Here is an 18,520-nt window from a genome sequence, read left to right as displayed (position 1 = left end):
AAGAATATTTGGACTCTGCTTGGTGTGTGTGACTCCTTCTTTTTTTTTTTTTTTTTTAATCACTGTTGCTCACTGACAGTGAGAAGAGCTGACAGCGGCTAATAAAGGATAGCTCGCGGTATTATTTTTGGAATGCTAATGCAGCTCTTTTACCAAGTGGCCCTGAAAATTTTTTGGTCTGTGATGTTCTTGGGAACAGAAACGGGCGCCTCGGCTGCTGCTTCGAATCCATAGTTTCAAGGCTTGTCAACATGCTCTGATAACAGGAGTTTGAAGCAGCAGCAGAGTCCAATCGCCGTGATAATCATACGTGCGTTACGTTTTTTGGAAACACTCTCGTTGTCAGATAAGAGAATTTTCTGGAGCGGATGAATAATTTAGCCTCGCCCGACGGTGGAAGCCAGACTTTGCATCTTTGTTTGATAAGGCTCTCCCTCTCCTCCATCAGCCTCTCAACTCTTATGCTCCTTCTTCCTCTCCACGCTGCAGAATTTACTATTCCTCTCATCCAGCCTCACCATGGCAACGCGTGTCATGTCGCCTTATGTGCTGGAGAACATAATCTGGTTGTCTGAAGCAACTGTTGGTGGTTGAGCGCATCGCTTGATTGGGAGGGAAAGCAGAGTGGAGAGAGGGAGGAGTTGGGGAAGGGGGGGTGGGGGTTAGTGGAACCCCTTAGGTAGGGCGAGTACTCCCCTGACCTATTTAGATCACAGCGCGGGCCTTTGTTGCTGTCGCCTCAGGTTCTCCACTGAATATTTCTCACCTTTAAAGTGCATCTCTCGATGGAAGTCAGTAGCAGATGCTCGCTCCTTGTTAGCATATCTAATGGCCCTGGATAAAATCTGTCGTGATGTATTTATCTGTTAATGTGAACGTTGGCTGTGATTTCCCAGGTCTGATCTGACCTGTCTGTCTGTCGTTGGCGCTGAGAGATGGATTCTCCCACTATATATCATCAGATCTATGCAGCCCTAATGGAGAGCTGTTTGATTGATGCAGGGAATGTGTTTACAAATGATCAACCTCACTAACCATGGCTGCTGCTGCTAATTGCTATCGATGATTAAAAGCCTGTTGGAAAAGGCTAATGTCCCTGACCCATCGACCACCACATAGCCCGCTTGTATCTGATGTGCAATCCATACTGCCTCCATTCATTGGGGTGCTTACGGGGTTAACCAATCAGCCTATTACAACGATCTAAATATGGGAATTCTGGTGCACATGTTTGCCCTTGCAGCCAAATCAGATACCGAGGATTGCCCCAGAACTGGCCGATCCACAGGAGTTATGGTCTCTGGTGATTGGCGAGTGTCCTGAGTGGTGCAGATTACTACAGATTTTAATTTATCTGAGTGTTTTAGCTTCCAAATCACCAAATGCAGCATTCGAGAAGCTACATTTTTAGGCTTTTCCTGGCACAGAGCTTTCTGACTCTGTACAGTTGTTTAAAAAAAGATTTATCCTCCAGCTGAGCTGGCATAAGACCGCTCAGTAGGTTCACGTCTTTTACCATGAGACTCTGTCAGTCGGATTCTGGGTTCAAGAAGGCAGTCGCTGCTTTTCAGTGCAGCCAAGGAAACGAGCTGGAGCCTTTTGCATAGCAGTGTTGATTGTAGAGAACTAATACTGTGCAGCTGTTCTCATCATGTCTGATGGAACAATATGAAATCAAAACTGTGTGCTCGGAGCACTTTGCAGAGTAAAAGTGTTGAGCATCAGGGAACGTCAGAACAGATTAAAAGTCTTTCCGCCCTGCTCCTCTCTCTCTCCTTTATTCTACAGTCTTTCGTCTTCCTTCTCTCACTCTTTGTCTCTCAAACACCCCTCCCTCCTTATCTCTTTTGCGACTTAGTTAGGCTATCTCCTTTCATCTGTCCTCCTCTGCTCCATGCGTTCTTCTTGTTTCCCCTCTTGCCCCCCTCTCATCTCCTCTGCTCTGCTCTGTCTGCGGGGCCTAAGATGGAGTGGCTCAGTCGCACAGAGCTCATAGTTAATTAGGCTTGGCCTTGTCACACATTGAGGGCTGGAGCCAGAGCTGTAGCTAAACCCAGTGGGGAGGCAAGGACAGAGATGGAGATCTAGAACAGTTGGCGTCAATCTATTGCCTGCTGCTGACAAAGCCAGCTAGCATTCCCCTGCTCTCTTAACCCTGTATATTCAGTGTGCATTTACCACATTAAATTAGTATTATCTGTGCTTCACTGTGCTGCTTATGCAGGTTCCAATTTTTTCTATTATTCCTTAGAGTACAGTTTTTTTGTCTTTGTTGTTTATAAATGAAACACCTTTGAGTTTTGGACTATGGGCTCAACATGAAGCACATTTGAAACTAGGGCAGCACAACATGTAAAAAGCATCATGTTGTGATTGTTTGGGCCGATATTGAGGCGTGCAATTTCAGTTGGGATGGTCATTTTAACTTGAAAAAATATATAAAATTGATCATGTGATTTTATTGTTTTGGGGTTTTTGTACCAAACAATCATGTCCCATTATGTCTTGAGAGTATGATTTGTTGACTGGGGGCATCTCTGTAGCAACACAATACTTATGGTGTTAACAAAGCTCATCGCATGTGACACATTTGACCATTCGAAGACAATTGTAGCTCCTGTGATTTGGGTATTGCACCTGGCCGTATTATGATCTTTTATTATACTGCAGTGAACAATGCAGCTCAAAAAATATCACACAGATATCAATAATAACAATAATTGATAGCAACAGATCTTATCTATTATTGTTTTTTCACTCATTTAAATCTTTGATAAGTCTTTTCCCAAATTTTCTTTTCAACTTTATCAGTGGAAGCATTTTTCAAAGTGCGCCGGTTACACAAGGGTCTCATCCACCATAAATTCTGCTGATAATTGTGTTCTTGCTGCACCTAACACATCAACATTTGGATGTGTGAGGATATGCATTCTGGGTGAAATTCTATTTTAAACCATCTGCTCCTCTTGGAAAAAAAAAGAGTGCTTTAGTGTTACAATAGCGTATATGTCTTCTGCAGTATGCACAACTGTAAGATGTCTTTTAAACAAATCCTGTGCATGCTGTCAGCCATATTTATGTTGCCCTTTGGATGAGGCACTCTGCAGTATAATGGGGATCTGCATAGTCTCTCCTATGGATTGTGGTAGCCTGTGTGAAATATCCCCCAGCTTAACGGTGTGTACAGCTATTCAGATAGGGAATCATTTTCTCTCTTTTCTCTCTCTCTCCCTCTCTTTCTCTCCATGTGCTTGACATAAAAAGAGAAAATCCCATTTCAGCCGTGACATTCTGCCTGTGTAGCAGAAACATACAGGGACTATACATCAAAGCAAGGCAGAGTGCACTGCACAGTGAGGGAAAGGAGGTTTAATGACGACGGCGGTCTGGAGTGATAATATAGAGCCGCTAAGAAGGAGCATTGAAGTTATTATTCCAAGTATAAACCTTGCACCAAATTCATTATACAACTGTGGATGGAATATGAAGCGGGCTGTGTAATATTTATTTTTTTTACCACATTGCACGGTCAATTAATTCATGCTTGCGTATAATTGGTCAATCAATCCATCAGCGCTCTGTGTCTGAATGTATCTCCTCTCTTGGCAGGTTCCACATACAGCGTCCTGTCCACCATGCCCTCTGACTCTGAAAGCAGCAGCTCCCTCAGTAGTGTCGGTATGTATAATGACCCAAAAAGCCTGTTATGCTGTGTGTGTGTGTCTGTGTGTGTCATGCCAGGTCAGACAGGTTCTATACAACAAACAAATACACTGTCGAAAGTCAAATCAGCATGTCTGTATTATGTATGTTTACTGTTTACTGATATTGGCATCTGATTGTCTACAGGGTTAAAGTTCAGGGAGCCGGCCTTTATTTTTCCTTTGCTTGAAACCCCACATTAAGGCAATAATGCTCACCCAACATCTTCCTCTTCCCTGGAGGAAGTTTTGCCATGCTTGTCTTTCCCTAGTTTTGACAAAGGTCCAAATGACTCAGCTGTGTTACATAAACCTCCAAAAGGGCCAAATGTTGAGCCAAAGATGAACATAATCCCCAGGTTTCCTGCCATGGCTGTTCTTTTCTATGAGGAAAACAACCCTCAAAATGACTCATTAATGGTGTAAAGTTTTTTGTCAGAATCTGTCTATCTGGCAACGTGTCAAGTACACAGAATAAAAGGGAATGACCTTGTTATTTTAAGGACAAATCCTCCTCTGTTAAAATCAATCTGTTGAATTTTAATCTCAGTCATGACAGGTGGAATTGAACTGTCAGGTCTGATAATAGCCGCATAAAGGCCTGGGTAAAGAAAATGAAGCTATTGAGAGAGGAATCCTTTATAAATGAAGTGTTTCAGGGTGGAGTTATTAGAATTCCAAACACAATGCTTAAAACTAATCAAATATATACCTGGATACTATGGTTTAAAAGGTAGAGAAATAACCAGAGACGTAGTACATCAGCACACTCCTATCTGCTCCTTCTGCCTTTGACTTTCATGGCAGAGGTTACAGATGTGTGGTTTTATAAATCCAATGTAATTTTCAGCAACTTTTCAGTAAATTCTCACGGAGCAGATTAAACAGTCTTCATCTCTTTGGGTGTGTTACCGTTACCGTGTTGCAATTTTATTTTTTTTACTAGTTGAGATAAATTGAATAGAAATACTTTATTTAATCCCCGAGGGGAAATTTAAACACATGCTCCGAAGCTTCTGAATGATGGCATGGATTGCACTGGAAACTTTATCCCACTGTGCGCAGATCAATAGTCCCAGCCCCCTCGGTAATGTGCTCAATGTTGCAGGTTCGCCCGTTAACGGCGAAGCGTCCTCCCCGCCCCCAGCCATCAACGACAACCGGCCATCCGGTGACAACCTGGACACCATCCTGTTCCAGCTCCGCCAGGTGACCAGGGAGAGGGATGAGCTCCGTAAGCGTCTGGCGTTGGCATCGCCCGGGACCACCTTCGATGACTGCAGGTGCAAATCCTAGCCTGTCTGCCAAGTTTTTGTTGTTGTTGCTGTTTTTTTTCTTCTTCTTCTTCCTTGTGGTAACAATTGAGTTTGGCTGATGTCTATGAAACTGTCGACTGTGATTATCGATGCTTTTTTTGCCTAAATGAAATACATCAGGTCCAACTATTGACCAGAGCTGGGATTTATTGCTCTGAGAGCAGCAAAGTTTATGAGTGGTAATGTTGACTCTCTCTCTGCTGTTAAAGGCACTGCGATGTCAGTGTCCTCCACTCTGGCTGCCATGTTTTCATCCCTGAATTCTCTGCTGTCTGGACTAATGTTGACTCTACCTTGCCGAGAGAGGCCACTGACACTGGCTGCTTAATTAACTTTAATGTGCTCCAGTTACCAGATGTGCCGTGTGTAGCAGATGAGTCGAAAGGACTGCTTTGCTTTTTTTAAAATCCTGTTTATGTTTAGTCAGACATTTCATTCCTGTTCTATGAATTCTTGTACAAGGGGAAGGTCGGCCTCCTATCTGAGCCGTATTTGGCTGCATTATTATACAAGGCTACAGGAGAAAGTGTTGATTCCTCGCTCTTGCTTTTTCTCCTTAAGGCCAAATTCCAAAGCCAGTCATGACTATGAGCGTCTGAAAAGCCAGTGCATGAGGGCCATGGCAGATCTGCAGTCACTCCAGAACCAGCACACCAAAACACTAAAGAGGTGCGAGGAGGCTGTAAAGGAGGCTGACTTCTACCAGTAAGTATTCCTCCTGTGGAGTGTCATGGTGCTTCTCTTACCTTGCTGGTTGCTAATGAAGAACTCATTACATTTTAAATATTTACCTGTGTTATGTAGTCTAAGTACAATGCAGCTAGTTGCTCCGATTTCCAAAGGAGAGCAGCGGTGAATGTGAGTGTCGGGGCTCATTACTGAAGTCCAACTGTTGTAGGAAGAACAGTCTGTCAGCTGCCACCTGCTGCTTTTCAGCATAGAAATAATTAATTTTTATTGCATTGTTTTGCTGGAATGGTAACAAATACTGGCATAGTGTTGCAATTAACCTAATTGAAAGAGCTTCAGTCGGCTTTCATATTGAAGGGGAATTGGCACTACAAAAAAACATGCATGGTTTTAAAAGCTTGGAAATGGAGGCAATGTGATTTAATAATTCGGCTCGTAAGCCAAGGCAAAATTTCAGGAGCACAGCGGCTGATCATATAGTGTATTAGCTATGGGAGAGTGTTACTGGTGAGAATATTTTCTAATATGATGGAAGCAAAAGATAAGTAGTTAAATTAAGTTAATAGCTAATGGGGTTGATATTTTACACAGAATAAAAATGACATGGTTGCTGTGAGCTGTTGGCTCAAGTTGCTCCAACAAAAGAACATCGCCTGCAGTCTATTCCACACATGAAGCTTCATTAAAAACATACGCTTAGACATATTAAGTTAGCTGTGCTGTGTTTTGATGGTATACTAGTATTTGGTAACAGGTTCCTGGAAAAATGAACCTCCAGATACTCCAATTAATCTTTTGAACATTTCACACGCTGAATATCACCTGTAGAAATTTCACATGTACAATGTGCGTTTCCTCTTTCCAGCATGTTGCACAGTCGGGTCCTGGGCGAGCAGACACAGCTGAAGGAGGAGATGGAGACACTCAGGAGGGACAATGCCCAACTTGTTCGAGAGCACAACCACCTAAAACAGAACTGTGAGGAGCTCAAACGGCTGCACAGTCAAGACCAGGCGGAGTTGGCAGACCTCCGGCAGCAGCAACAGCAGGTACACACACACACACACAAACAAACACAAACACACACACGGTTTCTGCTGTAGCTGTCAGATATTATACAAGCAGGGACCTTAGATTTACTGAGGCGACACAGAATTTAGAGCCAGTGTACAAAATCAAACATGATATTCACAAAAACTACACATTTAGTAGTCCAGAGGGATTTTTGCCTCATCATAGATTTTGTGACATTACATAATATCGTCTGTTGTCTTCTGTGTACTAAAGACCTTGTTCACAAGGGAGCTGAGGGCACATATTGGACTACTGTGCAGTACTGTCGCTCACAGCACCCGTGGGAACACTGCAGTGCTTAAGAGCACAGGGCAGTCAAGCAAATGGAAATGCATACAGAGCATTTCTGAAAAGGGCAAGTGCACAAGAAAAGGGCCGTGGCTCGGGCAAAGGGCACACTGACCCAAACCATGTCCTTACAAGATCAGAGTATATGCAGTGTTGTGCTGTGTCGATGAGGTCAATACAGCCCTCAGGTCAAAGCAGCTCTCCCAGGAATCAGGAAGACTATATCAGCAAGACCTACAGTAATGAGACATTGAGAGAATGAGTAATGCGGTCTGAAGGACACACTCTACATATAAACCGGTTAATGTTGCAGGCCAGCCGTTCGTTTTTTTTGGTGTGTTTTTTACTTGCGTGCTGTTCTAGAAATGCACTTACACTTACAAAAGCCATTGTTTAAGCTGGCACTGGTTTTTGCTTGCGCTGTAAAAATCCTGCCGACACGTTGATGCCATCTGCTGCTAAGGTGGGGCACAGCAAATACAGGCTCAGCTCAGCTCCATGCGACAACAACATTTTGAGCACCACCCTTGTACGTGCAATAAAGTGGCATTTATGACTTTGTTCTGTGCCGACCAGGTAATGAGAGAGAAAGGCTCGTCAGAGGTGCTGAATAAGCTGTACGACACGGCCATGGACAAGCTGGAGGGTGTGAAGAAGGAGTATGACGCCCTGAGCAAGCGCTACAGCGAGAAGGTGGCCAACCACAACACCGACCTGAGCCGCCTGGAGCAGGCCGAAGAGGAGAACCGGCGGCTGCAGAAGCAGCTGGATGCGTTGCTCAAACAGCGCGACTCAGCCATGCACTACCAGCAGCAGTACTCCACCTCCATGAGAAGGTGAAAGCAGCACACACAAAGCACTTGAGATGAGAAATGTATAATATATGAGATATTAATGCTTAAATCAGTGCAGCAGAGGTAACACCTGTAAACACACATAGGAGCAACTGCTGCCATGAGCTGTGCCACTACAGCATCCTAAAATGTAGCACCTCTTCATGTTCCCCCCTGCTCCTCCAGGTTTGATTCAGTGCAGCAGGAGCTGAACAAGTCCTCGGCCCAGAACAAGGAGCTGCAGAGAGAGATGGAGCGCCTGCAGTCGGAGGTGACGCGCTACAAGAACCTGCAGCTGAAATCGGCCAAGGACTGCGAGAAGTACAAGGAGGAGAGGGACTCGGTGTTCAACGAGTATCGTCTGATCATGAGTGAGAGGGACCAGGTGATCAAAGAGCTGGACAAGCTGCAGACAGAGCTGGAGGCAGCCGAGGCCCGACTGAAGAACACCTCCTCAGAGAGAGTGGTGGCCAGTGAGGAGTTGGAGGCGCTCAGACAGGTAACAGGCAGAAGATGTACACAAATAACACACTAACAGATGCACACTTATCATGATAAAATTTGGAGCACTCTCCAGTAACCTCTCTGCATAATAACTGTTCTTATAAATTGTCACAAACACAACTAATATGACAATATAATAATGTCAGATATTTCAGACAAGGTCAAACTGATTCACAACAAAACTAAACCTTTTCTTGTCATCAGATGTTTTACAGACATGAAAGTAAAAAACCTAAAGGGTTAGGGTTAGACATTTTTAGTTGCTTTCTTGTAAACAGTTAGATGAGATCATCAATACCAGTCTCATGCCCCTCTGTGGTAAGACATGTATCCAGAGACAGATAGTTTAGCTTAGCATTAATAGTGCAAACAAGGAAACAGCTTGCCTGGCTCTGTCCAAAGGTAATCTGTCTGCTGGCACATCTAAACAATCATATAATATCCTGTTTGTTTAATCCCGAATGGTTATGTGCTTGGCTATTTCCTGTTGCTAGGCAAACAGTGGATATTCAAGGAAGTTACTGGTTGAGGCCAAGAACAGTTATGGCAGATAAAGCCCCCATAAAACAGCAAAATGTTGTTTTTGTTTTTAGACATTCAGCTACATACGTACATAAGACATGTGCATTTTGTTGAATGTCTCATCTGACTCTCAGCAAAAGAGCATATAAATGCATTTCCCAAAATGTGGCACTTTTCTTGTAACCTATTACCAAACCCCAGACCCCTGTTGTGCAGTAGTCTGAAAATAACACACCCCAAATAAAAAGGTCACCTTTCGGTTGCAGTCACAACCCTATGTCCTATGAAAGCTTTAAATGTTCCGACCAGAAAGTCAGATTGAGTGTAGAAGCTGCTGAACTAAAGTCACAGCTGCAACGACATGTGAATCCTAAAATCCTGTACACAGATTGGATCAGGAGACTTGGTGCAAACAAGCAAATAGTTAATTTGTCGAGGCTGTGTGAAGACTCAGTTGGGTGCAGACCAAAACACACCTAAAGAAGTGCTACCAAAGCCAAAGCGTGCAGTGAAACCTGTCATGACTCATCAATCAGTGTCCTGCTGACGGTGACTGAGGAGAGAAGCCCATCTACTTGTATGTCCACCGCATCCTTCAAGAACTATAAACGTCAGTTTAAACTATTCCCTCTGTGAGAGTTTAATATCAGCCTAATAAATCAGGTTTCAGTGTGTGTGTGTGTGAATGGCTCGGGCCTGGCATCCATATTTCAGCCAGTGGATCAAAGGCTATTTTCACCCAGAATACCGTACAAAAATAGCTCTGCCCCACCGCCTCCTTTTTGAAGAAGATCTCTGAACAGCGGTTGACAGACAAAAGAGATTCATAACTAGTGTTGGATCACTCTGCATTGGCCCGCAAATACTTTTTTTTTCACATCGCATTAATGACTCACAGTGTTGAGATGCCCTCATTCCATTTTGGCCCCCTTTGTTCTGTGACAGGAGTTGAACTCATCGCTGGTGGACCGCGACAGGGCCATCTGCGAGAGGAACGAGCTGCTGGAGAAGTACTGCCACGAGGTGAAGGACAAGGCCGAGGCCCAGAAGGAGCTGAGCCAGGCCTGCAAGGATATCGAGACGGTCCGGGAGGAGAGGGACGTGGCCCGCAAGGAGAGAACGGAGGCCATCATTCAAAGGGATCAGTTACTGCGAGAGTACTACCAGGCCAGACAGGTAACAAACAACACCGCACTTTTGATTTGACAGTATGAAGTCAAAGGTTGGACACATGATAAAGAGCTTAGTGCAGCCAGGGAGCTGTCAGTCGGTGGATTACAGCATGTCATTGGACTGAAGTGGATTTAGGTCGCACCTCTGTCTGATCACTAGATGGCCCTGCAGGTCGCATGTCCCTGAACCTTAGAGACTTGAAAGATGAGCTTTTGGGTTGTTTAAAAGTCACACATCCTGATTAGTTTCTTAATTTGCAGCTTTTAATATTTCTGTCTCTTTCTCTGACCTTTATCGTTTTGGATGTTGTAACAGAACACGTGTTTAGTCAGTTAACCTCATTCATGTGTGCTCAATGTTCACAGAAACAAGACTCGGCCACCCTGGACATGGAACGAGCCAATAAGGAGATCGAGATGCTGAGGAAACAGTATGAGGCCATGTCTCAGGAACTGAAGGAGGCCACGCAGGAAGCTGAGGTGGCCAAATGTCGTCGGGACTGGGCCTTCCAGGAGAGGGACAAAATAGTGGCGGAGAGGGAGAGCATAAGGTCAGTCTGTGTATTGGTTTGTTAAAGAGTGCTGATGAAGTTAGTCGACTCATCTGCTCCACCATATTCTCACGTCACTCCTCACCACCTCCCTCCTCTTCTTTCCCAGGACTCTGTGTGATAATCTACGGCGGGAAAGGGACCGGGCGGTCAGCGATCTGGCCGACGCCCTGCGAAATCTGGACGACATGAGGAAACAGAAGAACGACGCGTTGCGAGAGCTCAAAGAATTGAAGTGAGTCGTCACCGTGGAGGACAGACTTGTGTTTGCGATCCAAAGAAAATCCTTGAGCAAGCACACAAACAGCATTTTTGACTCTACTGAGCCAACTTCGTGTGCCACGCCGTCTTTGTCTCTATAAGCTGTTGTCCTCAGTGTGTGGCGAGGCGTAAGCTGTGCTATTCCGCCTTTGGAGACATCACCGAGCTCAGTTGTTTATCTGGCGCCATTTCCACATGCCCAGATTAAAAGTGTAATCCCAGAAAGCGTCAGTGTTTTGGACACACATAAATATTTAGTCTCTCACTGTCTCTACCTCCCTGTCTATGAACATGCTCATAAGGCATGTAAAAGCTCCCTCTGCTGGCGGAAGTGCATATGACAAGCACTCTTGAGTCAAAAGCCTTGAACGCCCTACACAGTGTGCTGTGACTTTGAGAGTTTCTTTCGTTATCCTCTTTAAAGAACAATGCAAAATTGGGGCTTTAATGACACAGCCACCCTCAAGGCATGCCTCAATGGGACACCATACATCTTACTGACAGAGGGGGCATTGTGTGCATTCTACTTTTAGGTTTCCCTATGAGTAAATATACATTAAATTCCCTAAATGAAAGATGTGAGGTATAACGCAAGGAAAGAAGGATCAAAAAAAGGAAGGTCAGTCAGGTATAGCATTGTATGTTCCGGTCCACGTCCACGTGGTGTGCAGTCCTCTCTGTTGCCTCTGCCAGTCCATCCCTAAGTGACTGACCTTTGACTTTGTGTGCACTGTCTTCCTTTGTTAAGGGAGAAGATGGAGAGCCAGCTGGAGAAGGAGGCCAGGTTCTGTCAGCTAATGGCCCACAGCTCTCACGACTCAGCCATCGACACAGACTCCCTGGAGTGGGAGACAGAGGTGGTGGAGTTTGAGAAAGACAGGGTAAGAGCAGCGCTCAGATCTTATTACTGAGAGTGATTTGATGACACGCCGGTCTCCTGAGAGCCAGCAGAGCTCCAAAGACTGCCAAAACTTGACGATATTGAAATGGATTTGTCAAAATTAATGAATCTACTGTCATTTGTATTATTGCCTTTTTATAGGATGACATGGATTTGAAGGCACTTGGGTTTGATATCGCTGAGGGGGTAAATGATCCATATTTACCAGGAGATTGTGGAATATTTGTAACGAGGGTGGACAAAGGAAGTATCGCAGATGGAAGGTTAAGGTACGAGTTGCCTCACGATGCTAACCTGCGTCCTTTTCATCCGGACAGATTCTTTATTAAACGCTGCGATCTTTCATTTCCAGAGTGAACGATTGGTTATTGAAGATAAATGACATGGACCTGACCAATAAGGACAGGAAGCAGGTGGTGAAGGCTGTCCTTAATGGTGGAGGATTGATCAACATGGTGGTACGAAGAAGGAAGTCTCTGGGGGGAAGGCTGGTCACTCCTGTTCACATCAATCTCGTGGGACACAAAGGTGTGTTGGCGCTGGAATACTTGCTTGTGCTCGTTCTTTCCGTGTTGTTTTGTGTCCCCTTGTTTATCACCACGTTGTCTCCTCTGTTTTAAGACAGTGGTATTGGTCTGGAGAGCGGGGTGTTTGTCACTGCTATCGTCCAGGGCAGTCCAGCCGCCAGGGAAGGTTCTCTCACAGTTGGAGACAGACTGATCGCTGTGAGTCACTGTCAGCCTTAATGAAATCCCCCTTTTTTCTGTCTTTTTTTGAAAATACACCCTTCCTCCACATCTACCACTCTACAGCTCACACTGGTTCCTAATCCAGGCCTTGATCCATTCCAGTATCCACACTCTGAACCCAGATAAGGTGGGATTTGGCTGAGCATGTGAAGTAGAAGGAAGAAAGTCTCCTCCTTTAGATTAAACCCTCAAAAACTTGCAGCTCTACAGGGCTAGGTGGAGCTGTCTTTACACACATACACACACACACACACACACACACACACACACACACACACACACACACACACACACACCGCTGCTGCAGTAACCTCAGACTTAAGGGAGTGGGTGAGAGAAGACGAGCGTCAGGAATGGAACCATGCGTACCTATCTTTATCTTCCAAAAGTGACCTTGTCTGTTATGCTAATCTGTTGGCAGCAGCAGAAATCTTTACTCCCCCGGTTAGTTTAAACCTCAGCATGAAACCTGTGCATTACCTTTAAATCTCAGAGCACTTGGATGTCTCTGCTCACCACTTAGCACCACAGCAGTCTCCTCCTTGTAGCCAGGTGATATGCCAGATGATAGCTCAGCACAACCACATTTAGCCCTGGTAAGTACAGACGATGGATGCGTTAAGAGATCTTAATCGTGGAAGAGTATCGTATTTAAACATGCCCTTGTGGATGTTAATCACAGTAGTGTATCAGGTTATGTATAACTTATTAAATGCGTAATTGCGTTTGCAAAAAAAAAAAAAAAAGAGTTAAGAGTGCTGTATCTGCATTGAAATATGCATGGGATGCAATTGAATGTCGCTTGCTGAACCCCACAGCCCAGAGGTGACCGTTTCCTCTCCTCAGCTTGGTAAAATGTATCAAACTCATTCTGGGTTAAAGCAGAAAGTTCCTTCCTGAACTTACTTCACGATAAAGCTCAGCTGTAATATATCACCCCATTTTAGTATCTCTGACCGTTTCCTCAAGCCGAGCCCATTGTGATGGAAATATGCAGATTGCGCTGTGAGGATTCTTCTGACTGAAATGTGATGGCCTAAATTTCCCACGGTTTTTCCCACCACAGCAGAGCGACACACATCTCGGGTCCCGTTCACTGTCATGTTGACAAGATATGTCACCTGCATGTGTTTATAGACATCCTGTGTGGCAGTAAATAGATCCACATGACACATGGGCCTTAGAGGAATATCAAAAAGACTACTGTGCATTGCTTTAGTGCTGAAGGACCTGTCCTTATTTCCAGTGTCTCTCTCTACTCCCCAGATAAATGGCATTGCTCTGGATAACAAATCTGTGACAGAGTGCGAGGCTCTGTTGAGGAGCTGCAGGGACTCTCTGAGCCTCTCTCTCATGAAGGTGGGCCACATTCATCTCACTTTCTCCTTCTGTACTTCACCTACGCTGAAAATCTTCAAGCGTTTTCTTTTTTTTTCTACTTTTGCATGCCCTACTTAGTTTTACAACTTTTTGTGAGAGCTGAATTATCTGACGCATTACTGTTTAATTTACCAGGGTATCATTAAATATGTGTCCCTTTGTGTTGCTTATGCCATCATCTGTCCTCCCCCTGCAGTTCTTCCCTCACAGCACGTCAGGCCAGAACATCTTTGAGAGTCTGCGTGAGTCATCGGAAAAGTCCAACGGGCGCATTCATCTGTCAGAGATTCACTCCCGGAACAGTCGCAACCTCAAACACAACAGCTCGACGCAGACTGACATCTTCTGCCCCGATGTTGGGAGCACTAGCACAAGCAGCATCTCTGGGGAGAGGAGGAAGGTCAGAGGCGAAGCTGAGGAGGTGTACGACATCAGCAAGCCGTTCTCCACAGGTTCCCTCCACGCCACCAGCCTCCGGCCGGCCTCTGACTTGGGTACCGGCCGATACGGGCCCAGTGCTTTCCAAGAGTGCTGTCCCTACAACAAGGGGCCTTCCTCCTTGCCCTTTGAACCTGTGTCACCTTCAGACTGCATCACAATGGAGACGACCCTGGAGAAGAAGCACAGCGGGGGCACGTGGCCCAAGATGATGGTGGGAGGTATGTCGGTTGCACCGGAGAACACCAGTACAGTCACAGCAGCAGCTCAGCTCTCCATCTACAAGTCGCCCAAGCAGAGGAAGTCCATCTTCGACCCAGACACTTTCAAACGCCCCGAAACACCTTCCTCAAAGATGGAGTACATGGCAGCCAATCAGATTGCGGCAGTAGCTGCCGCAGCCGCAGCCTCTCATTCCCCGCAGCCCTCGAAGACAGAGTCCCTCTCCTCCTCATCCACCCCTACCCCAACCCCTCCCACCCCACCCACTCGCAGTGACTCCTTTAAGTTCAAACACAAACATCAAAGCAGCTCTGCCTCCGACTGCACCATCACCTCAGACGGCAAGGGAGAGGCTGTCATCTCCATGGCAGCAGGAGAGAGCAGGGAGAGGAGCGAGCGAGAAAGAGACAGGAACGGAAACCACTATTTCCTGGAAGGCAAGGTCCTGACCTCCAGGAAGTCTTGCGACGAGGACATCGGCCGAACCAGAGGGGAGGAGCCGGAGGTGAAGAGACCACGCCCTAAATCTGCCCCCGCCCTCCGTCGCAGGATGACCCCCCAGACCATCACTTTCCCCACTTTCCAAGTGAGTCAAGGTCTTCAAAGTCTCGACGTGGCGTATTTGCTTTGAAATTTTATCCTTTTAAGAGAGCGCTCTAATAAAAAGATGAGAACAGGATGCATTTGAGAAGTGATTCAAAAATCTAAAGTGGCACCAACATTTCAAATCATCCCACTGGGCCAAAGCATCCATTTTGTAATAGAATTTACAGCCTTGTCAGAGTTATACCCCAGGGACCGGCCTCTTAGACAGCGTGTCTGAGTGATTGATGCTCCTGCACTGGTACAGCCATCCAGACCAAGAGCTGAGTCAGTGCCTGGGGCTCAGACGACTCTGCCTGGCTACTTCCTCAGGCCCCGAAGCACACAGGAGATGGAGGTGGGGTGGGGGGGCAGGAGGAGTTGAGGACAAATGTTCATTTTACTGTTGTGGGATGTTCATGCTGGCATTTTTCTCATATGATACTTGTCTGCAGCAAAAGGGCAGAGGATTTCTCCCTGTTGTATTACCCTGCAGGGAAAATGGTAACCGTTTGTTTCTGTCACTCATCACAGAGCTACTCTAATGACGATCATTCACCTGAGCCCAGGGACATGCTGCGTTCCTCCCCCAGCCGCTCCCATAGGCACAGCGTCGGCTTCGTCCCCACGGTCTACAATGGCACCCTACCTCCTAGTGAGTCTCTCAAATGCTTACATAAACACACGCCTCCTACCTTGAATCCCCCGGTCTCTAACATGGCGGTGCGTCTGCGCTTTGTCAGATTCAGCCCACCGGGGGCTGTCTCCATGCCCCGCTGTGACTGCCGTGATGAGGAATCCGGTGTACACGGTGCGCAGCCACCGCGTTCATACCAGCAACTGTCCATCTGTCGCCTCCCAGATATGTCACCAGCACACCCACACCAGGTAACCTCCCTCTTCACACTCACCATTTCTTTGACCGCTGCTCTAAAACAGATTGTCAGTTCACTCTTTCTGGCTGTTAAGATGAGTAATACATTTAAATTAGCCTGTTTCCTAAAGGCAAAAATCACATAATTAAATTTTGGTTTGAGTGGAAAATAATTTTGTGCTGTTGCTTTGCCCTAACATTGTGCAGTTATGGTTTAACTCTGCCCATCAATTTAATTATGTCTCAACTAGGAAATATCTTGCATGCTGATATAATTATATAAGCATGAGAAATTTTGAATGTTTCCTCTTAATTCTTTTCAAACTGCACAGCCCCCAACACCAGGGTCGTCTGAGCCTAGACCTAAGCCAGCAGAAGCGCACAAGCGACTACTCCGAATCCTCATCGTCACGCAGCAGCAGAGCTTCTCACGGTACAAACTCACTGCCCTCCAGTGCACGGCTCGGTCAGTCTGACACTCACGCACGCACTCAAACACACATACACACACATAAAGGTCATGACTCATTGTTCCTTTCCTTTTAAAAAAACGTTCATTCATGTATCATTTTATCCCACCGCCAGGTTCTTCCAATAATGTCCAGTACCGCACAGAGAGGATCAAAATCCCTTCCACTCCCCGATACCCTCGCTCCATGCTGGGGTCAGACAGAGGTACTGCTCTCACTAGTACTTCACATTTACCACACAAGTATCAAACTACTTAAAAGCCCAGTGGATCATACTGCAAAGCAGGACCTATAAGGCTACGCATTTTTTTTGTCTTTTAACTCTGTTTCACAACCCTCAGGCCTGGTTGAACTTTGTCAGGTTTGCTAAGTTGTAAGATCAATGTCTTGTTTGAGGTTTAGCAACCTTGGCAGAAGGAAAACAGGAGCCAAAATATTTCATTGCCAGATGAAGAACTCTCCTCTTGAACATTTGAAGTATCCTTTTTGTAAGCAGTTTGTTTGTATCTTCCATTCTCCTGCTGAGCTTTTGGTCACTGGAGCTTGTATCTCATCTATGTGAGGTAATAATGTCCAAAATGAGGGGCCAGACTATGTGCAGACAGAAAAATGATATGTTCAGATGCAAATCATATCTAGGCAGTTCAATGTATGATCATCCAAACCACCTCTTCATGTGATTAGAACACATGGGCATGTAGGACAAGTTGTGCTGAGGTGTTTAACTGTTACATAATCTGTGTTTTTGGATCTTTTTTAATTAGAATAGAGTCCTGCTGTTGTAATATTGTGTTCTAATTTGATTTCTGTTGAATGACCTCTGTGTATGATAATGTATTGTACAAATAGGTTTGCCTTTTCTTTCCTAAAAGTTCTGTTTTCACAAAATGGTGTGACACTGTATTTGTAACTAGATTTCAGTGCGTATTTACTGTGAGGTGTAAATGTCACGGCGCAGACTTTCACTCTGTCCTCCTCTGCTCCTGTTCGTCTCTTGTTAAACCCAGGCTCCCTCTCTCACTCTGAGTGTAGCAGTCCCAGTCTCATCACACCTCCACATTCGCCACTCAATCTGGAGACTTCTTCGTTTGCCAGCAGCCAATCGCAGGGCTCCATTTCAACTTTACCTCGGATCTCAGTCAGCCCTGTGCCGATAGGGGAGCGCAGGAAAGACAGGTATGACGGGAGATTCACACAGATGCAGATTTTAAAGAGCAGAGCAGTACGCCAGAGATGAACTGTCCACAAGTGAATTGCACGTCTGCAAATTAGCTTGTTGATCATGGATTATCTGTTAAGAAGATGAATCTGATGACTGTTATTAGTGTCGAGTTGATCAGTGTGGCCCTTGTTGTAGATACAGAGAGAGCGGCTCCACAGATGGTGTGAATGACATAGAGTATGATTATAAAGCTCACTTCAGAAGCTGGTACGATATGGCCTGCCCTCAGGGATCCTCCCAGGTTATTTCAACAGGCGTTGCCAGGCAACAGGTCTATCATGGTCAGAGCTCTGCAATCCCTCATTGAAATTCAGATTGAAATCCTATTAAAAGTTGTTTAATAATTTTATGGAAGCTTGTTACCATTTCCAAAATAGACGCAGCGATCCGCCAAGTGTGTTGGGATTTTCCTCCAACATTTCTGTCCCATTTTCTATCACCAGCACCACTCAGTCTTTTTTACACCGTTACTGTCTCTGTATGATATCTGTCCTCCATTCTCCTCTTTTATCTTCCTCCCACCTCTCTGTAACCTTCCGCTTCCAGATCTCTTTACCGTAACCGATCTTTTCTAAGGATTCCTCTGGCTGCAAGGCCGAGGTTCTCCTCTCTCAGGAGCCTCAGGTTCGTTCTCCCTCAACAGTGCTACAAACAAGGGAATGCCCCCTACCCCCCACCACCCTCCAACCCAACCACCCTTCCCTCAAAATCACGTCGTTCACATGCTTCAGTGCAGTTGGGTACATAATATGGAGGAGCAGGATAGTCAT

At 45.6% G+C, this 18,520-nt stretch overlaps 1 protein-coding gene across 7 annotated transcripts in view; it reads left to right on the top strand.

Annotated features, from left to right (window-relative positions):
* Nucleotides 1-18,520, top strand: part of dlg5a (discs, large homolog 5a (Drosophila)) — a 33,974-nt gene that overhangs the window by 6,959 nt on the left and 8,495 nt on the right. The window contains exons 2-22 of one of the 7 annotated variants that reach the window (XM_085799936.1): nt 3,610-3,678; nt 4,831-4,984; nt 5,579-5,722; nt 6,573-6,756; nt 7,646-7,905; nt 8,089-8,401; nt 9,874-10,104; nt 10,467-10,651; nt 10,761-10,886; nt 11,661-11,793; nt 11,955-12,082; nt 12,166-12,341; nt 12,435-12,538; nt 13,829-13,921; nt 14,139-15,188; nt 15,719-15,839; nt 15,928-16,072; nt 16,391-16,491; nt 16,644-16,733; nt 17,536-17,704; nt 18,297-18,374. In XM_085799936.1, the coding sequence (XP_085656062.1) occupies nt 3,610-3,678; nt 4,831-4,984; nt 5,579-5,722; nt 6,573-6,756; nt 7,646-7,905; nt 8,089-8,401; nt 9,874-10,104; nt 10,467-10,651; nt 10,761-10,886; nt 11,661-11,793; nt 11,955-12,082; nt 12,166-12,341; nt 12,435-12,538; nt 13,829-13,921; nt 14,139-15,188; nt 15,719-15,839; nt 15,928-16,072; nt 16,391-16,491; nt 16,644-16,733; nt 17,536-17,704; nt 18,297-18,374 (4,054 nt within the window). Of the gene's footprint in view, nt 1-3,609; nt 3,679-4,809; nt 4,985-5,578; nt 5,723-6,572; nt 6,757-7,645; nt 7,906-8,088; nt 8,402-9,873; nt 10,105-10,466; nt 10,652-10,760; nt 10,887-11,660; nt 11,794-11,954; nt 12,083-12,165; nt 12,342-12,434; nt 12,539-13,828; nt 13,922-14,138; nt 15,189-15,718; nt 15,840-15,927; nt 16,073-16,390; nt 16,525-16,643; nt 16,734-17,535; nt 17,705-18,296; nt 18,375-18,520 lie in introns of all 7 variants that reach the window. The other 6 variants (XM_085799934.1, XM_085799935.1, XM_085799933.1 and 3 more) reach the window with 6 other exon arrangements.

This window comes from Trachurus japonicus, chromosome 15, assembly GCF_045865225.1.
Source record: "Trachurus japonicus isolate A0001 chromosome 15, Traja_1.0".
NCBI lineage: Eukaryota > Metazoa > Chordata > Actinopteri > Carangiformes > Carangidae > Trachurus > Trachurus japonicus.
This window is presented reverse-complemented; position numbering and strand designations above follow the sequence as displayed.